Source organism: Centroberyx affinis, unplaced genomic scaffold (assembly GCF_046629955.1).
Source record: "Centroberyx affinis isolate AG114_WGS23_722 - 3 ecotype Tasmania unplaced genomic scaffold, CSIRO-AGI_Caff_v1 ptg000100l_1, whole genome shotgun sequence".
Taxonomy (NCBI): domain Eukaryota; kingdom Metazoa; phylum Chordata; class Actinopteri; order Beryciformes; family Berycidae; genus Centroberyx; species Centroberyx affinis.
In genome coordinates, this window is record NW_027278802.1 from 582,501 (window position 1) to 607,414 (window position 24,914).

At 44.7% G+C, this 24,914-nt stretch overlaps 1 protein-coding gene across 1 annotated transcript in view; it reads left to right on the forward strand.

The window, feature by feature from the left end:
• Nucleotides 1–23,943, forward strand: part of grin2ab (glutamate receptor, ionotropic, N-methyl D-aspartate 2A, b) — a 70,613-nt gene extending 46,670 nt beyond the window's left edge. Inside the window, exons 5-20 of the mRNA XM_071522865.1 lie at nt 1,234–1,400; nt 1,509–1,643; nt 1,759–1,858; nt 3,035–3,240; nt 7,048–7,162; nt 7,322–7,524; nt 12,554–12,722; nt 13,803–13,956; nt 15,563–15,688; nt 16,588–16,817; nt 17,516–17,676; nt 18,952–19,139; nt 20,031–20,269; nt 21,497–21,680; nt 22,039–22,813; nt 22,947–23,943. Coding sequence (XP_071378966.1) covers nt 1,234–1,400; nt 1,509–1,643; nt 1,759–1,858; nt 3,035–3,240; nt 7,048–7,162; nt 7,322–7,524; nt 12,554–12,722; nt 13,803–13,956; nt 15,563–15,688; nt 16,588–16,817; nt 17,516–17,676; nt 18,952–19,139; nt 20,031–20,269; nt 21,497–21,680; nt 22,039–22,813; nt 22,947–23,943 — 4,149 coding nt within the window. The remainder of the gene's footprint in view (nt 1–1,233; nt 1,401–1,508; nt 1,644–1,758; nt 1,859–3,034; nt 3,241–7,047; nt 7,163–7,321; nt 7,525–12,553; nt 12,723–13,802; nt 13,957–15,562; nt 15,689–16,587; nt 16,818–17,515; nt 17,677–18,951; nt 19,140–20,030; nt 20,270–21,496; nt 21,681–22,038; nt 22,814–22,946) is intronic.
• The last annotated feature ends 971 nt before the right edge of the window (nt 23,944–24,914 follow it).

Sequence of the window (24,914 nt, forward strand, 5' to 3'; positions counted from 1 at the left end):
ACTGCAATGAAATGAGACCATAATTATTTCAGGCAGAAAACTTGTGTGTTCAAAATTTGTGACTCAGAGTGATTCTCTCTTACTGTGACACTTCACATTTTAGGCATTTAGTCAATGCACATATTCAGACAGTGAGTGAGCAGGTAGGGCATCATTATCTTGCTCAATTATCCTTTGACACAATACAGTACATGGCTGCTGATGTAGGCTACCCATATCAGCTGCTGAGGACTGAAATAAGGAATGAACCTGTGAGTTATGAGACAGTGGGGGTTATTCATAAAACTCACCGGCGGGGTTAACGACACGGTAGTTGGTAAGACCTTGGCTGTAAGCATTTTCCCTATTCATAAATGGGGATTATAGCCTCAATTTTACCGCTTGCGCTATTTTGGCACCACCGCCCGCTTATGATCGCTTGCATGTCCCCTAAGCGATTCATAAAAGCACACCGCTGCACAAAATATACCACTTGGTCTGGCAAGGCGGTATAGTTCCAATGATCTTATGATTATCTACATTAAAAAAGGTTTAATTAATAAACAAAATATCTCTAAAAACTATGTTCTGTCAATGTGTTTCACTGCTGTCCTTGGGACATAGTATGACTTCTGTTAATATATGGAGTTCTGCTGGCGGGAACTTCAGCTTTCTTTGCCTTTCTGACATATCTAGTTTGCGATCTACTGTGCTTGCACATGAGCGTGGATGATCAGGGGAGTGTTTATGCAATACTTCATTTACATATTGATTTTCATTGGCTTTCACCTGGGTGACCGCAGACAATAAAGACACGGTAAAATGTCTCCGCAGAGGTAGCCACCGCCACGGTAACTTTATGAATCACCACAAATTACCACACCGCAGTTTTTCGTTGTGCAACACTGACTTTTATGAATACGGGCCAGTTCTCCTCCAACCACTAGGCCTCCCTGTTGCCAGCAGTCACTCTGTAGTCTCTTCGATTCACACTGAATCATGTTGACTAAATCTCTCTCTTTTTCCCTCTTTCCTTCTCTCTTTCTTCTTTTCTCTCACACTTACTCTCTCTCACTCTCACTCACTGTCTCAGTCTGACTCTGACTGACTGATTGCAAAACTGAAAATGATTCTAATTCTGTCTGATTTTTAACTCTAGCTCTTATTCAGATTCTGAGCTGTTTTTTGCATCTGATTCTGCTCCTCAACCAGATCTGCTGACTGTCTCTGCTGCTGGCCTGTGTGTTGTTGCAGGATGAGAAGTCGACGTTCTTCCAGTTCGGGGCAGCTCTGCAGCAGGAGGCTCTGCTCATGCTGAGCATCATGGAGGAGTATGACTGGCATGTTTTTTCCATCGTCACTTCCAAGTTTCCCGGCTACCAGGACTTCATTAGCACGTTGAGGGTCACTGTGGACCACAGGTACACACACACAGCTTCCACGCTCAATCTTTGTTGACGGCAACCGACTGAGTTGGCAGACAAGATGAAGTGCCTTGTATTATTTTATGGTGTTGTTCATTGTTACAGCTTTGTGCGCTGGGACCTGCAGAGTGTGGTGACTCTAGATGCTGTAGACGGCGACCAAAACTCTAAATCACACATCGCCCTCAAGAGGATCCAGAGTCCTGTTATACTGCTATACTGCTCCAAGGATGAGGCTGTGTGAGTCTCCATGTCTCTCTTTTACTTTCACTGTTTCTGTATCTGTGTCTCTGTCACACACTGACAAATTTCAGCATTGATTCTGTATTAACTCTCTGCTCCTACTCCTTGTTAGGTATATACTGGAGGAAGCTCGCTCCTTGGGTCTGACAGGAGCCGGTTACATCTGGATTGTGTCCAGTCTCACCACTGGCAATCCAGACTTTACCCCTGAGGTAGGGAGTACCCCAAAGGTTGTGACAGATGGCCACTTTGAAGTGCCATGACAGGGCAAATACTTTTAAAGTGATGGTTTTTTAATCTAGTTCACAACCCTCTGCTGTATGTCATCTCCTATCTCTCCTATATTTCCTGTCTTTCTTCTCTACACCTAACAAGCAACAACACATAAAAGCCTTGAATATCCAGTGGGTCATTAATTAATCATGTTAAATAGTAAACCATTATCAAATGATCTAGTGTGATTATTTTGCGTTTCAGCTACATTATCTATACTTATCTTTAGTTTGGAGAAGCCTGCATCAATCACATCTCACACCGCTTTGTTTACTGTACCTACCAACACTTGCGCAGCCCCTAAATAGGGTTTTTGACAGCATCACATACACGTTCACTTTCAAAATGTAGGGCAGCAAGGTAACTATTATCCAAGCAGCATCTAAATATGTGTATAAATAATTCAATGTGTAATCTGCTCAAATGTTCCCCTCACATTAAAAATGGGAACATATTATAAGTTTACTTACTTTTTCTCAAAAGCCTGAAAATGTTTGTTCTCCTCCTTCCCTTGTCCATCAATCTCCCCACTCCACACCCCTATCTGCTGATTGCTTTTCTTCTGCCTTCTAAAAGAAAGAACTCATTCTACAGTTGGTGCCAAATTAAAATGCAAAACAAAGTGGGGTAGACTGACAGACTAGTGTGTTGGCATTTTTTATGTTTCCTGAGTCAGATGAAGACAGAAAAACCTTCTTGAGCTATTTAATTTGGGACGACCAATTTCGGTTATACCTTGACAGTGACTTTGCAAGTTGCAACTGATAACTGAATGGGCAATTCACTTGATGGACATGCAGTATGCTCAGACTTTGAAATGGGCTTACTTTGTAGCCAATCAGGAGTGATTTCAGGAAGGTGCATGCCACAAAAAAATCATCTGCATGACACCTTTCTTGTAGCATGCAATTATCGAGGACCCGATTTTTGCTCTAGCCTGCTGAGTTTCAGTTAGCAGAGAAAAATTTAGAGAAGTTATCTCCTGGATGTTTAAAATGTTATTGGCAAAAAAGTCCCCAAGTTGAATCTCATTGACAATATATACAGATGCAGATACAGATGTATGTACTGCTATATGTAACTTCCTCTCCTCTCCTTTCCGCTACACTCCTCAGATGTTTCCCCTGGGTATGATCTCGGTGTCCTATGACGAGTGGGAGTACCCGTTGGACACGCGGGTGCGGGATGGAGTGGGCATCATTGCCTCTGCAGCCACCTCCATGCTGCGGGAGAAGGGGGAGGTGCCAGAGGCCCAGAGCAGCTGCTACAGCCAACCATCAGACAGGAGCCCAGGGAAGGTCCCGCCCAGTGCCCTGCGCAGGTCTGTGTGTGTGAGTGTGTGTGTGTGTGTGTGTGAGTGTGCACATATGTGTGTATACGTGTGAGTGTTTTTGCAGAAAAAGTGTGAGTGGGTCAAGGTCTAGGGACTTAGTTGCATAACTCTGTTTGTCTTTGTTGCTGAGTGTTGAGCACTCTTACATAAGTCTTTTTTTAATGTACTAATGAGAGAGAGAGAAGGGAGATAGAGAAACAGAGATGACAACAGTGAGATGCCTAATGATATTAGCGCTATTAGCTGTTGTGTACATGGCTGCTCAGTAGTATTAGCTCATTCAGAAGGCTCAGTCAAGAGACAGAGAATTGAACCCCAGGCAGACCTTCATGTTGTTGCCGCCCTGCTCTAACTAGAGCCAACTGTGTGTCTGGTGTGTGTGTGTGTGTGTGTGTATGCATGTGTGTGCTGTGTTTTACACCATTGGACTCCTGTCATTAAATCAGGATTAAAGCAGCTTTTACTAGCTTTGTTCGCTCATGTTTTTTTTGTTATATGGCTCTGTGGGTGGTGTGTGTGTGTCTGTGCGTGTGTATGTGTGTGTGTGGGTGTGTGGGGGGGGCGTATGTGTGCGCATGTGCACACACATACGCATGTGCGCATGTGCACGTGTGTGGATGTGCTCTCCTCTGCAGTCTCTGTGATGAGAATGCAGTCAGATCCTCTCAAGAAGAAAGGACACACATGCACACACACTCACATTCACATTCACACACACACATGCACGTACTGTACATGCACACATTTACATGCACACATTCAGAACTTTTTAGGGGTGATGTTTCCTGCAGCCTTTTTTTGATGTGATATTGTGACAACATAGATTTCATTTGTGTTGGTTTGTGTTTTTAGCTGTCATTTACTACAGAGCATCTTGAATGTGGAGCATACTTGTCGTATACAGTACATATACGCACATGTTAAAATATGACTAAATAGAGCCATGGGCACTGCTGTACATCACAAATGTATATGAAACCGAAGGAAAACTTGTCAGTGGGGTTGTTAGATTCTGTATATCTACGACTAGTTGTGAGTTACGTCATTGGTATGAAAACCACAATGCAAGTTGCACTGTCATGGGCTTATTATCCCATTATTATCCCTTATTAGCCCTCAATCAGAGCTCATTCCTCAAACCGTTTTAGGAGCAATGTTTTGTTTCTTTGTCATTGAAATAACTCATTTGCCTCATTCATTCATTACATAGTCATTTGCATATTTATCATTGCAATTGAAGTCCATTTTCTTCTGATAAAAAACTGACAGGTTGAATTTTCCTCTCCTGATTTGGAGGTTGTGGGGCTGTGATTAGAAGTCTGCATACATTAGTCTAGATACAATCTTGCCGCAGTGTGCATATAAACAACGTGAGGAGATGGAGAAGAACAGGACAAAATAATCTGCCATTTAAACGACAATATCATCCCATTTGGATTCCATGTCATTCTCGCCTTGACAGGAGTTAATATCTCTGTTGCTCAGCATATTTGGTTGCCACAATACTACAGGTTTTTACACAGGTTTTTCTTGATACTAAATTTGAAAAGGTTATCGTGTTTGATGGAACTACCATACAAACCTCTAAGGTAACTTATTTTCTGAAAAAGATGCTCTATACCATAATACAGCATTTGGAAAGTCTCCCTTCCTCTTTAGGTGTTTTAAGAAGGCACAATAGAGCAACTTGCAACTATGGCAATGACAATAAAAAAAACTATTCAGACAATGGCTATCAATTTGTGTATGTATTTCAATAAAAGATACCAAACAAAACAAGATGTATGACCTGCATGTTAAAGATGTTATTTATAGTAACAGGTAGTTTTTTTACATTTAGCATGATGCATCAATTTAGCCGCTATTGTCATGCTATTGTTGTTGCCATTTCCATTAGCCCCCATTAAAATTCTAGCTAGTACAGGTAAGGAATTATTTAACATTTTGGTATTTCTGTTTTTGAATGCCTCAAAACATTTCAGCCTTATCAGTTCTGATCAAAATTTCATTCAGAAAATGGTAACAAACCTGAAATAGGAGGGGACAGCAGTTTCCCAGAATAGACTGCAACAGTGTTTCCACTACATGTATTCAACCGTGGCAATCCCCTACGACAAGGTCATCACCTGCTGCACAAAGAAGATTTTTCAAATACAAAAATATATATCTGTGATGATGCATCACTCATAGGCCCACGTCAAATGCCCTGCAATCTATAACAGCAAATAGAGTTTAAATATGATACAAAACTGTCTGTGTAGAGTGTTATCTGTAGCTTTGTAGTCATGCAATTAATTATTTGTGTTTGCTAAAAGAGGGTTTATGCACAGCAGACCTGTTTGGCAGTTTTTCAGTGCCGGCATGCACAGGGCACAGAGACCTTTTCTCCACTCAGCTTGAGCTTACATCCATCCCCCTGTGAGCCTGCTTTGAAAGAGCACAGGCCTGTCTCCAACTCTTTGTTAGAAACAGAAGAACAGATAATTGCCTCGTTCTCTTATCCAGTGTTCACAGCAATATTTGTGTGAGTCTAATCTAAAACCTCTCCCACAGATACAACAGCCTACAAGCCTACCAATTTGACTACAAGTATAATTATCACAATATTCAACTGCAGGCTATATCCGGCCACATGCCAAACAGCACTGAAATGATTCTCTTTATGCATCTTCACTTCCAGTTGCAGTATTTGAGTTTATGCAAGAATCCCTCATGGCCCAATGCCCCCTCCCGCCCCCTTAACAATAGAATTGTTATGTTTGTTATCTTACATGTTTGACTCATACTGTTAGAATAATGGACCTGATGGATGAAAATTAAATTTCTTACCCTGAATACCTAGAGTATTTTTTAAACACAGTCATTAAATACATTTTTACCTACCATCATAGTGAAATACTGTATTGGAAACAATTTATGTCAAATTAGTAAAGGCTCTGAATGTTAAACTTTAAATGCCACGCAAAGCTGAAGAAATTGCTTTGGCTGTTGAAACATTTTAGTCAGATGATATTTAAGTCACGTAGCATCATCTGACCAACCGTGTTGTGACACGGTGTCAAAATGCATCAAGCCATTTCTAATAAAAAAAAGAACACTAGGCATCAAAGAAAAAGTGGTGTCTCTTCTGGGCAGCTGCTGTCCCTCTCGTAATTTGGGCTTTTTAGTATAATGTGGAAACTCTAGACAAGCCTCCCTCCCCAAGTGGGAAGTCAGGCTATTATCCCAGTCTGAACACTTAGGGCACTGCGAGTTTCTGAAAGTTTTACCAGGAGTCTATTCTCAATCGTCACTGTGATACAGCTTAATTTACTTTACTGCTTCATTTTAGCGACTGTGTAAAAGTGTGAGCGTAGGGTTTATTAGCGTATGCAGGATAACTGTAGCGAGTAAGAATGTGAGGTTTTGAGCGCAGTCCTGTTGCACCAGTCACTTGTCTTTCAGGCGTTTATCTGTGGAGAAATCAATGCAGAATGTTGATGGGAAAGCTATGTGGCCTCTGACTCTCTCCCCTCCTACACACAAATACATGGACACTCACACACACAAACGCACACACACACACACACACACACACACACACACACACACATACACACACACATGCATGCATGCACACACAGTGGGTGAAGACAGCATTGATTTGAAGAGGATACCCTCTAGCAGTGATTACAGTATGCTTAACTTGTTATTTCAAACGTATCTGCACATGGAGCGCACACAAACACGCACACACACAAACAAAGGGTTCCTATTCTTTTTTTTTTTTTCTAAACGTTTTTCCATGTGTTTCAGACACATGATGCACGTGTGGAATGAGGGGCGGGACTTATCCTTCACTCCGGATGGTTACCAGGCCAACCCCAAATTGGTTGTCATCGTCCTCAATAGTGAAAGGGAGTGGGAGAAGGTAACGTATGGACACACTGTGTTTGCAGAAGATCAATGAAATAAAATACATTTCAACTATACAACATTAGCCAGATCTTAATCATTTATAATGATGGTTGTCAAGTTTCTGATCTGTGTGTGTGTGTGTGTGTGTGTGTGTGTGTTTACGCACACGCAGATGGGCCGTTGGGAGAACGGGTCCTTGTCGTTGATGTTCCCAGTGTGGCCGAGGTATAACTCGTATGGGGATGAGGATGCTGACGAAAACCATCTCTCCATCGTCACCCTGGAGGAGAAGCCCTTTGTCATCGTCGACAACGTGGACATACTCACCGGCACCTGCATGAGAAACTCTGTGCCCTGCCGCAAGCATGTCAAAGAGTAAGCAGCAACACACACACGTTCAATCCAGTGAAAAAAATAAACACTACCCACATTTAGCCACCTACCCACTATTCACAGGAGAGAGAGTTGTTTGAGAGCCACACTTGCTGAAAGTTACCAAGAACAGGCCCACCCTCCCTGAACCTGAGGTGTTACAGTACAAACCATGACCCCAGCCTGAGCCTGAACTGGAGGCGGAGACTGAAAACGAATGCTGTCATAGATGTTTCATGTGGGACTGTGCCCAGCTCCTTGCTCAATCTTTAGTCATCTCCCGTCTGGACCGCTGCAACTCCCACCTAGCCAGGCTCCCAAAGTAATCTGTTCAGCAATTACAACCGGTCCAGAGTCCTGCGGCTTGCCCTGTGTTCAACCTCCCTCAGTTCTCCTTTGTCACCCCCGCTGCACTCCCCCCACCGGCTGCCTGTGGCTGTTCACATCAAATTCAGAATTCTGGTGTTGGCGTACAAGGCTCCTGAGGGAGTCGCGCTCCCGTACCTGCAGGCTACGGTCCAGCCCTGCACTCCAGCCTGCGCTCTGCTACAACCGGCCGCTTAGCTTTCCCTTCCCTGCGGCAGCCCCACTGTCATTTCACCAGTTCACCTGGCCTCCACTCGTCTTTCTCCTGCTCCCCAGTGGCGAAATGACCTTCCCACTCCAGTCGTGACAGCAGAAACACTCCCCATCTTCTACTGTAAGCTGAAGACTCTGCTCTTCAAGAAATAATTCACATCTCCCACATCCCCATTTCCCATATTCTCATTCCCTACTTGCTGTAATATGCTCTTCTCTCCTTAGCTCTTCTTTTCCCCAGGACTTCTTTATCTCACATGATCGTATTAGGTTCCCAGGAATATGATGTTACGTCTAATATCAGTGCACTAAGTCGCTCTTGATAAGAGTATAGGGCAGTTTATAATACAGCGATTTATGATCGTCACCACCGGCGATGATCATATTCTATCGTCGGTCGCAATGACATGTTGTTTATACTTCCAGCGACAGGCGATCTATCATCGTTGCGATGGTCGTTGCGCCCATCGCTGAGACTTAAATTGGATTGAACTTTGACCCCATCGCTGGCTCAGTTGTCATGACAACATTATGGAACTCTCTTATCCTAACATTGATTAATTCTCTGAGCTCAAATTAAACTGTAATCAACAGTTCTGGAAGGTCGTACTTTTGTAATAGACTGTAGAATAAAACGTACACCGAGGAGACAATTTATGCTATTTATCTAGACCTGGATAAAGACAATAGATTTACTTGAATGAAACTTCTTATTTAAAAAGAAAGAGTGAAAAATAACATTGCAAAAGCAGTTACATAACATGTAGGTACATTAGGCTATTCTGCAGACTGGTTTACAAACTGTATTATTATTATTTTCCTTTCAAATGGTTAAATTTTCAATTAGTGCAATTTCATTACATGGCGTTCTTAAAAGCAGACTGCAGCAGCTGGTTGATGTGCGGTGGAGTCTGTAGGCTCCGACTCACTTTCAGAACGGACACAACAATAAACTTTACAACCTGGGAATATTTGCATTACTTTGAACTGATGGAAGAAAAGGGTAAGAACATTATTGATACTTGTACATCTGAGAACTGAAAGCACTTGCCAATGTGTTGTGAGCGCTATCCGCTGTTTAGACCAGACATGTTTTTTAGACCAGACATGATTAATCAAGGCTGCCTTTACCATAAAGACGATCAGACCCTGAATAAATGAAAGCTGCTTGTTAAGTAGATAACAGATAAGTAGATAACAGCAGTGTACTCGGTGATGTTTTCTATAGCCTACTAGTGAGAACATCACCAGAAGACATAAAAGTTGTTAAGTTTTTAAGCGGGTAACTTGAAAGCACTCGACTGAGTTACTTTTAATAAAGACTAACTTAGTAATTATTATATATATTTAATATTTAGAACTATAGTAACAAAGTAAAGTAACTAGATGGCAGCAAATGACTGAACCTCTGCGATGCGTTCTGTAATCGCTCTAGTGTTTATACTTTTTATGAGCAACCGCGTCCAAAATCAAAGTTGAACGATGATGAAATGTTGGTGTCTTTGTAGCGATGTCCATCGGGCAATCATAAATCGTTGTACTATAAACTGCCCATATCAGCTAAACCCCTGAAATGGAAATGATTCACAGATTCACATTGACAGTGTTGTGCTACTTCACCAGATATGACTCGGTACCTCATGTTGTAACATGATCATCACATCACATCACTTTCTCTACTGCTATCAGTGGGCTGACAGCTCACTGATAGCAGCAATTCCTTTGTTACAAATGATATTGGTTCAAACTCATTTTAATTCATAGTACATTTAAAAAGTTTCATATATACAGTATATACTTCCTCAAACACACACCATTTGGGGAATTGTGTCTGATTTGATAGCATCGTCTTTTGCTGAGAATTATTTTTTTAGTCACATACAGCTTCAGAGTAATTTAGAGGTAAGTGTAGTCACAGCAAAATCCTTAGAGATTTACACTAAAATGCAAAACGGAAGGAGAGAGAAGCTGTAAATACGATACAAAGAGTCTAGTGATGGTTATGGGACCAGACCTCTAGAAGCTAAACTATCAATGTACAATTCAACCGAGTAGAAAATGTATGTGCCGTCCTTGAAATCCGTCCTTGAAATTCAATTCACTTTTCTCTTTGAAAAAGTTAACAAGGCATAATTATATTGGCTAAAAAGTGAGTTGCAGTAAAAACAGGCCTTCCTGAGGCTGTAAACAATGCAGGGAGATTTCCAAATAGTCAGTAAAAGTATTTTTTTTTTAGTTTTCCTCAAAGAAAAATGCCTTGGATTCTTTGACATCTTGCTGCTCGACGGATTTTGCCTCAATTATCTGCTATATATGGACACCTCAATGACAGCCTCTGCATGATAAGAAATAATAAGAAAGCAGCATTTTTCCTCTAATAATTTCTACAATTTAGCCCACATCTGAGTACATCCAACTACTTCCTCGTATATATACAGCTAGCATACAGTACATAAATTCTTGCTAATTACATTTTCAGTTGGTTTATATGTCACTGGGTTAGTATCGGGTTGTGCTTTTGGTTGATCATTGACTGTAACAGTTCAACAGTAGCGCTAAAATCCATATCTTCTCAAGTGTTCTACTCATGAGTGACAGCATTATTGACATAATTTCAATCAATGTCAATTCAGAATGTCTGTCAAGGCAATAGATAGAGCTAAAATTGTCAGGGGCAGATAGAAAGTCATTGCTAGCCACAGGGGAAGCGCAAAAAACTCAATATCTATAATAACAATACTATCCTTAAAGGTTTATTTTATTTTAGAGTCCACCACCCTCGTTTTTCATAAGCTTTAGTGACAGAAGCGGTAGTGAAGAGAGACAGGGAAGTCTACAGAGAGAGATGCGACACCACAACAGTCGGGATACCAATCCTTGTAGTCAGGAGAATTCAGCACTGCAGGCACAGAGAATTAGACGACTGAACCACCAGTGCACCCAAGCATGTGAAATTGAGTTGTCACTTGTCCAAAGATTTCTTAACCTTTCTCCAAAGCAATGGCAGCAGAGCTCCGAGTGGTCGCAGGCCAAGCCTGACTAGCCTCTTCCAGGCCTTCGCTACTTTACACATGCTGTTTCTCTGTCCATCCATCCATCCATGTATGTATCCATCCATACATACAAACATACATCCAACCATCCATGAGCTACATACTGTACAGTGTATACTCAGCCACTACTTCTGTTTCATCTGTGTGTGTTTGTTTACAAAAGTATGCCGTGAATCAAAGCCCCCCTCCATCTTCCGCCAAACAGATGTACTGTATGTGTACCGTGGGGAGTCCGTTGTTGCTGTTGTGTGCGTGTGTGTGTGTTTGTGTGTGTGTGTTTGTGTTTGTGATTGTGTGTGTTTACACAGTGGCATAAGGACACAGAGGGCTCAGCTGGGGAGAGCTAATGTATATGTGTGCCATAGAACACCTGGGGCACCGCACACACACACACAGACTCACACACATAGATATAGCCTATAGATATATGAAGATATATATACTTTCTCTCTCTCACACACACAGACACACACATACACACATACACAACACACACACACATTGTGCTGTGCCACAGATAAAGATGACTGCTGTTAAAAGATCTTTTAATGCTTTGATGTTTCAGTTCTTTGACAGTTGTTCTCCGTGTTCTCAGTGTGTGAATCCTCCAGTTCTTTATGAACTTTCTCTTGAACTGGAGTCAGCTAAAATGGCAAGTGAAAAGGTCATAGAGTTATTGTTGCAATGTATATAGGCATCCACATCAAAGATGGCTGACATGGGAGTGGAATTAACTTTTTATGAAAATGCTTTTGAAAATTCAGGTGTGGTTTAATACATTATGAGAATCATTTGACCCAACAATTCAGTTATGTTGAATACTCCAAGGTCCTTGGGGAAGGCTGTCAGAAAAGTTTATTTCAACAGGCTCTTCCATTCTCTGCATCCTGTCTTTATGGCTGCAGTGCGTGGGTATGCCCTGAGTTTCGGAGACGTACCTCCTTATGGGATGGGGGAGCGAAACAGAGAGAGGAGGAGAGGAGAAAAGGACAGAGAGGGGGAATGAGGAGAGAAAGGAGTGGAGAAGGACAGCTGATATTTTAGTCATGTGGGTTGGTTGTTCTGCAGAGCCCAGCTCTATTTAAAGCCCAGCAGCATCTGCTCAGTACCCCTGTGTTTTCATCTGGTTTAGTTAGCTAGCACTGAGGGAAACACACACACACACACACACACACACACACACACTGGATTCTCTGCCCTTCAGCAATATTTATGGTTACTTCGTACTGTCATAATTCTAGTTTTACAGTTTGATGCAGCCACCAGATGTGTGGAGCAGACAGGCAGTACAGTTACACTGATATCCAGGCCCAGATCCACACAGATGCATGCATAATATTAAAATATCTTCTATTAAAATAATTTTGACCTAATTGTGTGTGCATGTGTCTGTGTTGCAGCAACAGCACGTCAGGTGGTTCCTACATTAAACAATGCTGCAAGGGTTTCTGTATTGACATTCTGAAGAAGATAGCAAGGAACGTCAAGTTCACCTACGACCTCTACCTGGTCACCAATGGAAAACATGGCAAGAAGATAAATAATGTATGGAACGGCATGGTTGGAGAGGTATAGTTATCCATTATATTTACTTATTTGTCTGTCTGCCTGTTACTACTTACTAGTCTGTACTAATCTGTCTTTTTGCATAAGTATTGGGATGGAAACGTACACTACCAGTCAAAGGTTTGGACACACCTGATTGAATGTACTGTGTTTTTCATTATCTTAAAGCCATTTTGATGTTGGTGCCTATGTATGAATTTCTTTCCCTTTAGTTTTTAGTTTAGTTTTGACACTTTTTTTGTCTTTTACTATTATTCTAAAATGTGGAAAATAGCATAAATAAAGAAAAATGTGGTGTGTCAAAACTTTTGACTGGTAGTGTATGTTTTTTGGCTGCATGCTCATTACCTAGGATGTGAAATGGCACCATGGCTGTGACGTTCAAGTGGTTAATGTCATCTCTGGGGGTATTTTGATTTTAATGCTTGTTTCCCCCTACTACTAAACTCTACGTGCAAATTATTATATTAAATTATTAAATTAAAACAAGTTCAGGTTCAGGTTAAGACATTTTCTAGTAGGAGCAGGGTGACTTGAGGCTGATTTGATAGCATCGTCTTTTACTGAGAATTATTTATTCAATCACACACTGCTTCAGAGTAATTAAAACCTAAGTGTAGTCACAGCGAAATCCTTAGAGATATACACTGAAATGCAAAACGGCTGGAGAGAGAACCTGGCAATACAATACAAAGAGTCTGGTGATGTTTATGGGACCAGACCTCTGGAAGACTTCGCGCAATAAAAATGTGAAAAAAAATAGTTTTTACTACATACTAAAAATGACATCTTTATGAACAGAATCTCAATCTGTCAGAATACATATGGGCATTCAGAAATGGGGGTACCATGAAAAAGACAGTTGTATTCTTAATGTTCATCTGATATGGCTGGAAATACCCTCAAACTAAAGATGACATTCTGTGCTTTAACCTCACACTGGTTGTGTAATTTCACATCCAAAATAAAAAGCAAAATAGAGCCAAAATATGAAGCACAAATAATATATCACTGTCCAAATATTTATGGATCTTCTCTGACGTTGTGTAAGTCGATATAACTATCACTCTCTCTGTCTACCAGGTGGTGTATAAGAAGGCAGTAATGGCGGTCGGTTCGTTGACCATCAATGAAGAGAGGTCAGAGGTCATTGACTTCTCCGTGCCCTTTGTTGAGACTGGCATCAGCGTCATGGTCTCACGTAGCAATGGAACTGTCTCTCCTTCTGCCTTCCTTGGTAAATCTATCGCTCTCTCCCTTTCGGTCCCTCTCCACCATCACGTTTTCTCTCTCCCCTTCTCTCTTCCCCTCTCTCTCTCTCTCTCTCTCCCTCTCTCTCTCTCTCTCTCTCTCTCCCTCTCTCTGCCTCTCTCTCTCCCTCTCTCTCCCTCTTCCTCTCTCTCCCCATGTACTCACTTCTGGGCACAGAAAAAGGGCGGTGCTTACATGTTGGCAATATTCGGCACATAAAATGGAATATTTTATTTAGACAGTGTGTGCTGGCCAAATTTCACTTGTACTCTGACTTTATCTGGGCTTCAACACCCTAAGCACATTAATATTTCTACTAGAGCTGAGCAAGTGGAGCGTGCCAACTGTTTTTGAAAACTCAGCTCAGACAAAGCATTCTTGATACTCGCCTCGCCGCTCCCCTCCTCTCCTCTCCTCTCCTCTCCTCTCCTCTCCTCTCCTCTTCTTCTCCTCTCCCTCTCCTCTTCTCCAGTTGATCAGATGACTAGAAACTGAAGCGCTCCTCTGTGCTTGTCTAATGTCTTGTATTGTCATTGGAGCGAGTCAGGGAGCGAAGGAATGTATTGGACCATGTGTGTGTTGGGCCCTGTGTATTAGCCCATGTGTCAGTATGCGTGTGTGTGGAGAAAAAAAAAAAAAAAAGTGTGTGTGACACTGCGAGAATATATCAGGACATTTGCGCGTTGAATCAAGTGTGTGTGGAGAATGAATGTGCTTTGGCCGTATGTATGTTAAAGAGTGAATGCGCTGTGTGTGGCTGTGTACATGAGTGTGTATGTATGTGTGTGTGTGTGTGTGTGTTGGGCCTGGGCCAGGGTATCAGTGACGGTTCAGTATCTCTCGCACTCATATTAGAGGCACCTCAGCGCACAATCTCTCAGGGTTGGCTAACCCTGGCAGTCACATACTTACACATACGCTCACACACACATAAAATTTGTCTGGGTTCGGCGTCTCTGGCACTCATCCCGCTCTCTGAACTCCTGCCCTGCTCCGCGCCAACCACAGATGACTTGCACACATGCAGACTCACACACACTCATGGGCACACACACACACACACACACACACACACACACACAGATCACACACAAGTGGATCACATACACATGCCCACAGCAGGGCACGTCAGATCACTCAGAGTTTGATTCTTCTCCCTCTCTCCTTCTCCCTCCCTCCTCCCCTTCCTCTCCCGTCTCCCCTGCCCCAGGCCTCTCCCTCTCTCAGCTCTCATCCAAGGGAATAATGAGAAATATGGAAATGTGCTCCGTCAAACTCTCTGTGACTAACTCACCCTCTCTTTCCCTCCCTCCCTCTCTCTCTCTCTGTCTGTCTCTCTATCTCCCTCTCTGTGTCTTCTCTATCATCTTTTCCTCGCTGTATCTTCCCCCTGTCCCTGTTCTCTTTTTGCTTCTCTCCTTTATTTCTCGGAGCCTGTCTCGTTCTCTCTCCGTCCCGCGCTTTTCATGCGTCTCCTGCTTCTCTACAGTGTCTCTCTGTCTCGTGTACTCAATTTATCTTTAACGCTCTCTCTCTCTCTCCTTCTCCCTCCCTCCCTCTCTCTCTCTCTCTCTCTCCCTCTCTACTCTCAGAGCCCTTCAGTGCGTCAGTTTGGGTGATGATGTTTGTGATGCTGCTCATTGTCACAGCCATCGCTGTCTTCCTCTTTGAGTTTGTCAGTCCACTGGGCTTCAACCGCAACTTGGCCCAGGGCAAAGGTAGGCCTACACACACACACACACACACACACACACAGTCAGAAATACCACACCAATCGTTACTCCCCGAAGCAAGACACACAACTCTGTGCTGCCCTTAAAGCAAAAGAATTGACCTGTGTTATTCCCACGACCTTAGACTGTTCTGTCAATATTTGTGAACGTTAACAAGGCTGTAATCTGTGATATCATCAAGAATCAAAACCTGTGGCTGCTCTGTGGGCCGTGGATCGTAGATCGATTTTGTATAAACACAGAATGACGTTTTTGGTTTGATTTTCTCTTTAACACTACAATAAATCAGTCATGACACCCTCAGTTTGAGCTTTTCTCCACCTACTGCACAATTAAAAAAAAAAATGCAAGCAGCATGAGGAGCGGGGGGAAAGGGGAGCTGTGGGTGAGTGGGAAAGATTATAGGATGTATGATGACGTGCACAATTCTGTAAACCACCAAAACAACACTATTCAAAGGTTTTCAGCTACTAGTTGACGACACTAAAATGGGATTTGCACAGACAATCCAGCAAAAAAGCATTATGTAATGTATTGTCAAGCTCATGACACTGCTGCGTTTCATCGTAAAATTGCCTTAAACATTGATTACTGTAACATCTAAAAAAAAAAAAAAGAGTTTAAAGGAATAGTTCACCCAAAAATGAAAATTCTGTCATTATCTACTCACCCTCATGCCAAATGAAACACAGGTGAAATTTGTTAGTCCATATAACACACAGGGAGGTTGCCAGCAGAAATTGACAGAATTTTCATTTTTGGGTGAACTATTCCCTTTAAGGTTTCATCTCCTATATTCACTCCTTTAATTGCCCCGGCTTTCATTCATTCCAGCATCAGTTTCTAATCTGTGTCTCTCTTTGCTCCCCCTCCCTCTCTCCCAGACCCACACGGTCCATCATTCACCATTGGTAAGGCCATCTGGCTGCTGTGGGGCCTGGTGTTCAACAACTCTGTGCCTGTGCAGAACCCTAAGGGCACCACCAGTAAGTTCATAGTGTCGGTGTGGGCCTTCTTCGCCGTCATCTTCCTGGCCTCCTACACTGCCAACCTGGCTGCCTTCATGATCCAGGAAGAGTTTGTGGACCAAGTCACTGGACTGTCTGACAAGAAGGTAGGATTACACACATACGGGTGCACACACACACAGACACACACACACGCACACACAGAAAAAACTAAACACATTCACAGTCTTGTAATGGATGCCAGCCCTGCGGCCAGACAGGAATCTCCAGGGACGGCCCTTGGGCTTCAACAGCCCAAACCCTCTGGCCGTAGCTGTCACCACACTAACACTGCCAGCGCAGCAGACCCAGGGGCACACATACACACACAGGCTGGATAGATCAAAGACTTGGCGTATGTGTGTGTGTGTGTGTGTGCGCGTGCGTGTGTAGTATGCAGAGGCTGGCAGTGTCAGCAGAACCCCAGCCAGTCTTACGCTAGACTGGACAGACAATGATGATGACTGATGAGACCACTCCACTGTCTCGCCCTGCTCCTTTCTCCTCTCTCCTCTGTCTCTTTCTGTCACCCTCCACTCTTCCTCCTCTCTCCTCCCCCCACCTGTCTCTCCCTTTTTCTCCTTCCCTCTCTGTCTGTCTGTCTCTTTTCTCCTTCACTCTTTCTCCTTCTCTTACTATCTTTTTCTTCTTTTTTCTCGCCTTCTCTCTTTTCCTCTCTCTATGCTCTCCCTCTCCCTCCATTTCTTTTCTGCCTTTTTATTGACTCATTTTTTTCCTCTCTCTCTCTCTCTCTCTCTCTCTCTCTTTCTCTTTCTCATATATCTGTTTATTTCTCTCTCTCCAGTTTCAGAGTCCATACTCCTATTCTCCTCCATTCCGCTTCGGGACAGTTCCCAACGGCAGCACAGAGCGCAACATCAGGAAGAACTACCCAGATATGCACCAGTACATGACCAAATACCATCAGACCGGGGTGCAGGATGCGCTGATCAGCCTCAAGACCGGGTACGGTGGTGCACTGCAAACCTGTCAAGCCAAATAAAGTCAAGTTGAGCTTTATTATCCCTGAGAGGGAAATTCTGTTTGCAAACAGCATCCACAGTTAAGAACATGTGAAAACAAACAAAAAAAGACATTGCGTCAGACAATATCCCATCCCCATGGGGCTCGGCACTAGCTCATGCTAAAATGTTACAGTAACTGTGCTTAGTGGTACTGTCACTGATGGTAAAATGCAGACGCTCTCTCCAAGTGCTCATTATAGAGTCTGGTTGCTGCTGGAATGAGGGAGCTGCCAAAACAGGGAGAGTGTAATTTGTTCTGGAGTTTGCTACCTTTATTTCCGTCCCTAAACACACACACATGGAAGAAGGCGCTGCTGTGTTTTTTATTTGCTCATCAGCTACGTGTGCAGGCTTTGAGCATGACGCATGTTTCCAAACATATTTAGGCTACACATAATGGTTTGGTTGCTTGCTGATTATATTGGTTTTCCTTGTACAATTACTTTATTGATTATACTGTATATCAAATAGATTGGTTTGGTTTATGCATCACATGGCGTTATATATTGCTTTCTGGTTATATATCACATGTATTGTTTCTAATTATGTATCACATATATTGGTTTTGATTATATATCACATGCTGTACATTACAGATTTCCCTGCAGAATCTTTTTTGACTGAACCCTTCAGGAAAAGTGGTTGTTTAGAAATAATGAATGAAATGTAAACACTCGTGAAATGTGCTTTGAGACATAATATGCATTTGAAATGCTTCATACAGCTGAATAAATTAATATTATTCTGAAGTGCTTTGTACAGATTAATGAATGAAGATTGTTCTGAAATGCTCTATGTGGATTAATTTCTTTTTAGCTGAATGTATCAGCAACAAAACGATTGCAACAGCCAGTACTCTATGTGTTGCAATGTTTCACATATGCCCTTTGGTGAAGAGTTTAATCCAAAGCGCTTTACATCAATGCATACATTTTTAACATGGATGGCCCCAATGGGAATTGATTAATGCCATGCTGTAATCATTGGGTTATGTAAGACTGCCATTTCTTTGCTCATAATAACTACTCTGTTATCATTTTCTAGTTCAGAAATCTGAAGTTCAGAAAAACAGGGTTCTGCTGTTATAAGTAGCTGTTATGTAGGCCAGTGGTTATATTGTTTTTGGTTAGCAGCTATATGTCGTACTTTTATTCTTGCTATGCTCTTAGCTGTATATAGATGCTCAGTAAATCCAGAGTGTGTATTTCTCCCACAGAAAGCTGGATGCTTTCATCTACGACGCGGCAGTGCTGAACTACATGGCTGGCCGAGACGACGGCTGTAAGCTGGTTACCATCGGCAGCGGCTACATCTTTGCCACCACAGGTTATGGCATCGCTCTGCAGAAAGGATCCTACTGGAAACGCCATGTTGACCTGGCTATACTGGGCATCATAGGAGACGGTGAGGCACACGTCAGCAAACACACATCCACATTCAGCAAACACCATCACACTGAAACAATGCGTCTGTGTTGTTCCAGGCCCCCGGTCTTATTACAGATAGTTACAGTTCTCTAAACCCATGGCTCAGCTTACCCCCCCCCCCCACCCCCCCCACCCCCGCCCCAACCCTCTCCCTTTCCCTTTCTCTCCTCCCTCCCTCTGTCAGAAAGCTATCAGAGGCTAGTCTTAACACACCATTTCATCATCATTACCCTGTGTGTGTGTGTGTGTGTGTGTGTGTGTGTGCCCACCCTGTCCTGTTATGTTTACTCCTCCAGATTGTTCAGTATAATAAGCTGTGAGATGGTGTGAATGGAAGAAAGAGAAAGAGCCAGACAGAAATCAAACTGCTGAAACCACTAAAGCGTTTCGCTTCACACCCGATCTTTTTATTCAGGGCAAACACCAGCATGCGCACGCGCACATGCACGTGTTCGCACACACACACACCCACACACAGTCTGATAATAATTCCTCCCATCCTTCCCTATCACTCCATCACTATCAATTCTTCCCCCTCCTCCTCTACCCCCTCTTTCACTCCACCTCCTGTCTCCTTTCCATTACGATCTATTTACCACTTCACCTCTCTCCCCTCCTCCCTTCCCTTTTCCATCTTCCCTTGTAATGATATGCCCTTTTTCCATCACACCTCTCTCCCTCCCTCCATGCCTACCTCCCTTGTTCTCTCCCTCCCTCTATCCAACCTTCCTTCCCTTCCTCCCACTCTCCTTTCCTCGGCCCACTTTGCCGCCATCCCTCCCACCTTGTCTCTCTCTCTTCTTCTATTGATTTTCCTTCTTTTCTCACTCCTCCCTCATTACCCTCCTCTGTACCACTCTTCCTCCAGGTGAGATGGAGGAGCTGGAGGCTCAGTGGCTGACTGGGATCTGCCACAACGAGAAGAACGAGGTGATGTCCAGCCAGCTGGACGTGGACAACATGGCCGGCGTCTTCTACATGCTGGCCACAGCCATGGGCCTGTCCATCCTCACCTTCATCTCTGAACACCTCTTCTACTGGAGGCTGAGGTACTGCTTCACTGGCGTCTGCTCCGGGAGGCCTGGCCTGCTCTTCACTATCAGCAGGGTGAGTCGGGTCTTAAGTGACTATAAAGCTTGTTTATTTTAACTGGTTAAGTTATTATCACTGTATCCTCGTCTCTGTGCATATGACTGTTATGCAAAAGAAAAGTAACTTCTCAAAAACGCCATATAATATCCACACAAATGTTACTGTTAAAAAAAGAGCAGGAATCTGTGTTTGCGTGTGCATGCCTGGCCTGTGTGTGTGTGTGTGTGTGTGTGTGTGTTTGTGACAGAAGAGAAGAAAGGGGGATAGTACGATTATAGAGCGCAGCTGAGGCAAGGATGAGTTTTACTGCTGCGCATATGGACGGCAGGATAGAGGAATCAAACAGCTAAGAGGATGAGAATGTGGACACACATATAAATATACACAAACATTCACACACACACACACACACACACACACAAACACACACACACTCAACTTCATAAGTTTAAAATGGTTAAACGGTTAAACACATGGGGGGGCAGGGAGGTGAGGGACAGACATGACCACACATGCACTCGCAGGCAGACATAGACAGACGCATATACACACAAACGTACTTGAACGCACACACACACACACACACACACACACACACACACACAAATGGACACACCCGTACAGACCATTCTTTCATTATTTATATGTCATGTCTCTGTGTTAGGCAGGGCTTTTATTCCGGACGAGCAGCAGTTCACACGTTAAGTGTTTTACAAAATGTGTGTGTGTATGTGTGTGTGTGTGTGTGTGTGTGTGCGTGCGTGTGTGCGTGTGTGCGTGTGTGTGTGTGTGAGCATGCCGTTAAAGCAGCAGTGCTCTAGGTTAAGTGGCTCTAGGAAGAACATCTCCCAGCACTCAAAGGCCCCCTTCAGTGACATCATCACCTCAGTTCAATTTTCTAGGCGCCAACGAAAACAGCTCATCTAAAATAGTGGTGATTATCTCTTCTAGGCACATATCAGAATAAAATGAGGTTATGGTTTGCAGTAGACACACCAGAGAATGGGACACAGAGGTCCCTCCTAATTTGCCTTGCAAAGTAATGATTGTCTTGCAACATGAGTGATTTGTTTTACATTTTGTTGGTGAGGTCACTGGATTGGGGTTTTAACTCCTATATCCCACCTCCCTGTCTCTCTTCTCTTCTCTTCTCTTCTCTTCTCTTCTCTTCTCTCTCTTCTCTTCTCTTCTCTTCTCTTCTCTTCTCTTCTCTTCTCTTCTCTCCTCTCTGCCATCTCTCAGGGTATATGGAGCTGTATCCATGGGGTTCATATAGAAATGAAGAAGAAGACTCCTGAACTGGACTTCAGTCCTCAAGCCAACATGCTGCATCTGCTCAAGTCTGCCAAGTCCATCACCATGACTTCTCCCAAACGCAACACTGTCCTCTTGCAGCCTAACATCATGGAAATGATGTCAGGGAAAGGTACTGTAACACACTTACATGTAGTAATATAATTTAGATCACAGCACATAGATTCTACCAACAGAGCAAATAAATAATAAACATGCCCCTGTGAAAGGATTACTCACACATACAGAGGTTAGTGCAGTTTTCTATACACTCATCGCTAAAGGTGACTGGGTTGACCCTCATTGTGGATTCAAGACTATAATTGGAATGATTGTCATGTACAAGCCGGCCTCCGGATTAGAAACACATTATATGGCATAATCACCATGCCAGGCTATTAGATAATGTATCAGCTAGAAGGCTGAGCATCCGTCCAAACATCCCATCTATTGTATCTGCTGTCTGAGGTGCATCTCTCCTTGTCTCCTAGGTAACTCACTCCATAGCCTGCCTCCAAAGGGTCCTGGTCTCTATAGCAACGCTGCTGGTCTACAGGGTTTCCTGTCATTGTCCGGGCGACACAAAGACCTCCTTAACAATGCTGCACCATTTCCTGGGCAACAAAAAGCCCCCGTTCTCCAGACCAGCCCCAACAAGCCCCAGCTGTCTATCACCAACGACAACGGCAAGACCCGCCTCGCTGGGCCGGCCTGTCCTGCGTCAAAGCCTCGTGCGCTGTGGAAGAAGAGTGTGGAGACGCTGAAGACCCAGCCTTCAGTCCCGTCTCCAGTGCCCGGCCCCAGCCCCACCCCCGCCTCCGGGCCTGGACCCGCACCGATGAAGAGCCAGCGCTACCTTCCTGAAGACCCACCACACTCTGACATCTCCGAGTGCTCCAGCCGGCCGCCTTCACACAAAGATTCAGACTCCATGGCAGCCAGGGGAGGATTCAAGCCTATCAACCAACTGAGGAAGAGGGGGGGAGGAGGGGGAGGCGGGAGCGGAGGATCCAAGATCTACTCCATTGACTCAGACCAGGCCAGTCTGCACTCTGCTCCCCCGTACCAGCGGGAAAGCCAGGGAGGAGGTGACGACCACAGTTACCCTCCTGACCTGTTTCCACCTGACAACACACACGCACACTCCCACCAGGCAGAAGCCCCCATTTTGCAGCTGAGTGCCAGCCTGCTGCACCACAGCCACAGTGCTGAGGCTGACCTGCACTCCCTGAAGGACAAGAAATACAGCACCTACAAACACAGCAGGTAACACATCCAATACAACACAAACAACAAATTCATACCTAATTCCATTGTTCTCGAAGTTTTAACTTTCTCTGCTTGTATTGTTGTTTTCTTTGTAATCACTGTCGTCCTCTCTCCTGCCAATTCTCCCCAGTGCGAAGGACAAAGCTGGAGGATCATTTGAGGCTCCAGGTGGGGGGCCCGGGGCACAAGGCGTCCGGCCCAGCCACTGTCGCTCGTGCCTGGCCAAGCTAAGCGGCTACTCTGGCCTCTACACTGTCCGCTCGCCACAGGCACGCTGCGACGCCTGCACACACCTGGGCAACCTCTACGACATCAGCGAAGACCAGCTCCACTCACACTACTCTCACGCACACACTCACCCACACAGTGGGGACATGTTCACACACTACCTTCCCCAGAGCGAGCTGGGCCTGGTGGGTGAAGGGGACGGGCTGGTCAGCCACTTTGAGCCCTCCCCTACCTCCTCAGCTCCTCTGCCCTCCTCCTCCTCCGCCCAGCACCTCCAGCTGAGCCGTCAGCACTCCTATGAGAACGTGCTTCCGGACGGCGTTCCCGAGAGGCAGCCTCAGTCCCACGCCCACCTGCGGGGGCTGAGCTTGTCTGACAGGGAGAGGGAGCTGACCCTGGAGGAGGGGGCCTACGCCAACGTGCTGACCATGCGCTCTGACCGTCCTTTCAGCAGCCGCAGCCCGCCCTCCCCGTCGCCCTCCCACCACCACAGTCTGGACACCCCAATCCCCCTCCCCCGGCGCTCAAAGAGCCTCTTCCCCGATCGCCCCTCTCACAACCCTTTCCTCCAATCAGCCCCTGGCACCGCGCAGCGAGAGCCCGCCTCCCAGGCTGTCGCACGCATGCCACAGAGAAATTCCGCCCACGAGCTCTATAAGCAGCTAATGCCGCTGTCGCTTACCCTTGGTAACCATGGCAGCCATCACATCAACCAGCATGGCGGCCATGTTGACCAACAGGTGTTCTACCCTCAGCAGGAGCCCACTGTGGTGGCCTACATGGTCCCACCCGCTGCTTCTCAGCCAATGAGTTATGTGACAGCGCCGCGAGCCTCTAGCGCCGGCGGCAACCGGCCTCGCCTCTACCGGCGCATGCCCAGTATCGAGTCCGACGTCTGAGAGACACGCACACTTACTCTCACTGAAACACACATTCACATACACACACGCATGCAAGAAGGGGGTGTGTGTGACTGGACCAGGCAGCTCTGATTCTAAGCACACACAGATACACACAAACACACATACACAAAGACACACACACACACACACATACATGTGTGAGCGACAGGGTCCAAGGTGTGCTCTAGACTATAGGTCATTGGTGATGCTGAGTAAATCATTGTTTCTTTATCACACCCCCTACAGGGCGGGATAGGGGCCAAGGGACACCTAGAGGCACAAGATGGAGAGCGTGTGTGAGTGTCAGAGTGTACTGGCCTCTCGCTCTGGGTAGAGAGGGACAAACAGACACAAAGTCCAACAAGACCAGACCAAATGTCCAGCAGAGTAGGAGGGACACTGTGTATGCAATCTAGCATCAACAGTGGGATCCGGTGGCACATCAGCATGCGAAGGACAACAGGATGTTTGGACGTTCAGGGAGGACGAGCTGAAGCGACCTCCGGCCCGCCTGGCCTGTCCCGCCCTCTAACCAGCCTCTTGGAAATGAGGGGAGAAAGAATCCCCACCTTCTTCTGAGATTACGCACACACTTTTCGCCTAAACACACAACCCCCCCCCTCTCTCTCTCTCCAGGACTCTCCTGTTGCACTATGATTTCTACAGTCACCCGTATGTTGTCTGAGCCTCCAAACTGCACTGCCAGCATGGCTTAAAGAGTACTACACTACACTAGAGTAATCCTTGACTTGAATGGAAATACTATCTCTGTAACAGACTAGACTGGAGGTGGGCAGCTGGTCATGACACAGGTCTTAAATATGCGCCCACCTCGGGGTCCGGCTCCTACCCATAGATGTACAAACACTTGAACACACACAGTGTTTGTTTTGGGGAAGTAACACATGGCAGCAGCACTATAGACTGTTTGTTATTGTTGATGTCAGTTAATTGAACATTCCAAACAG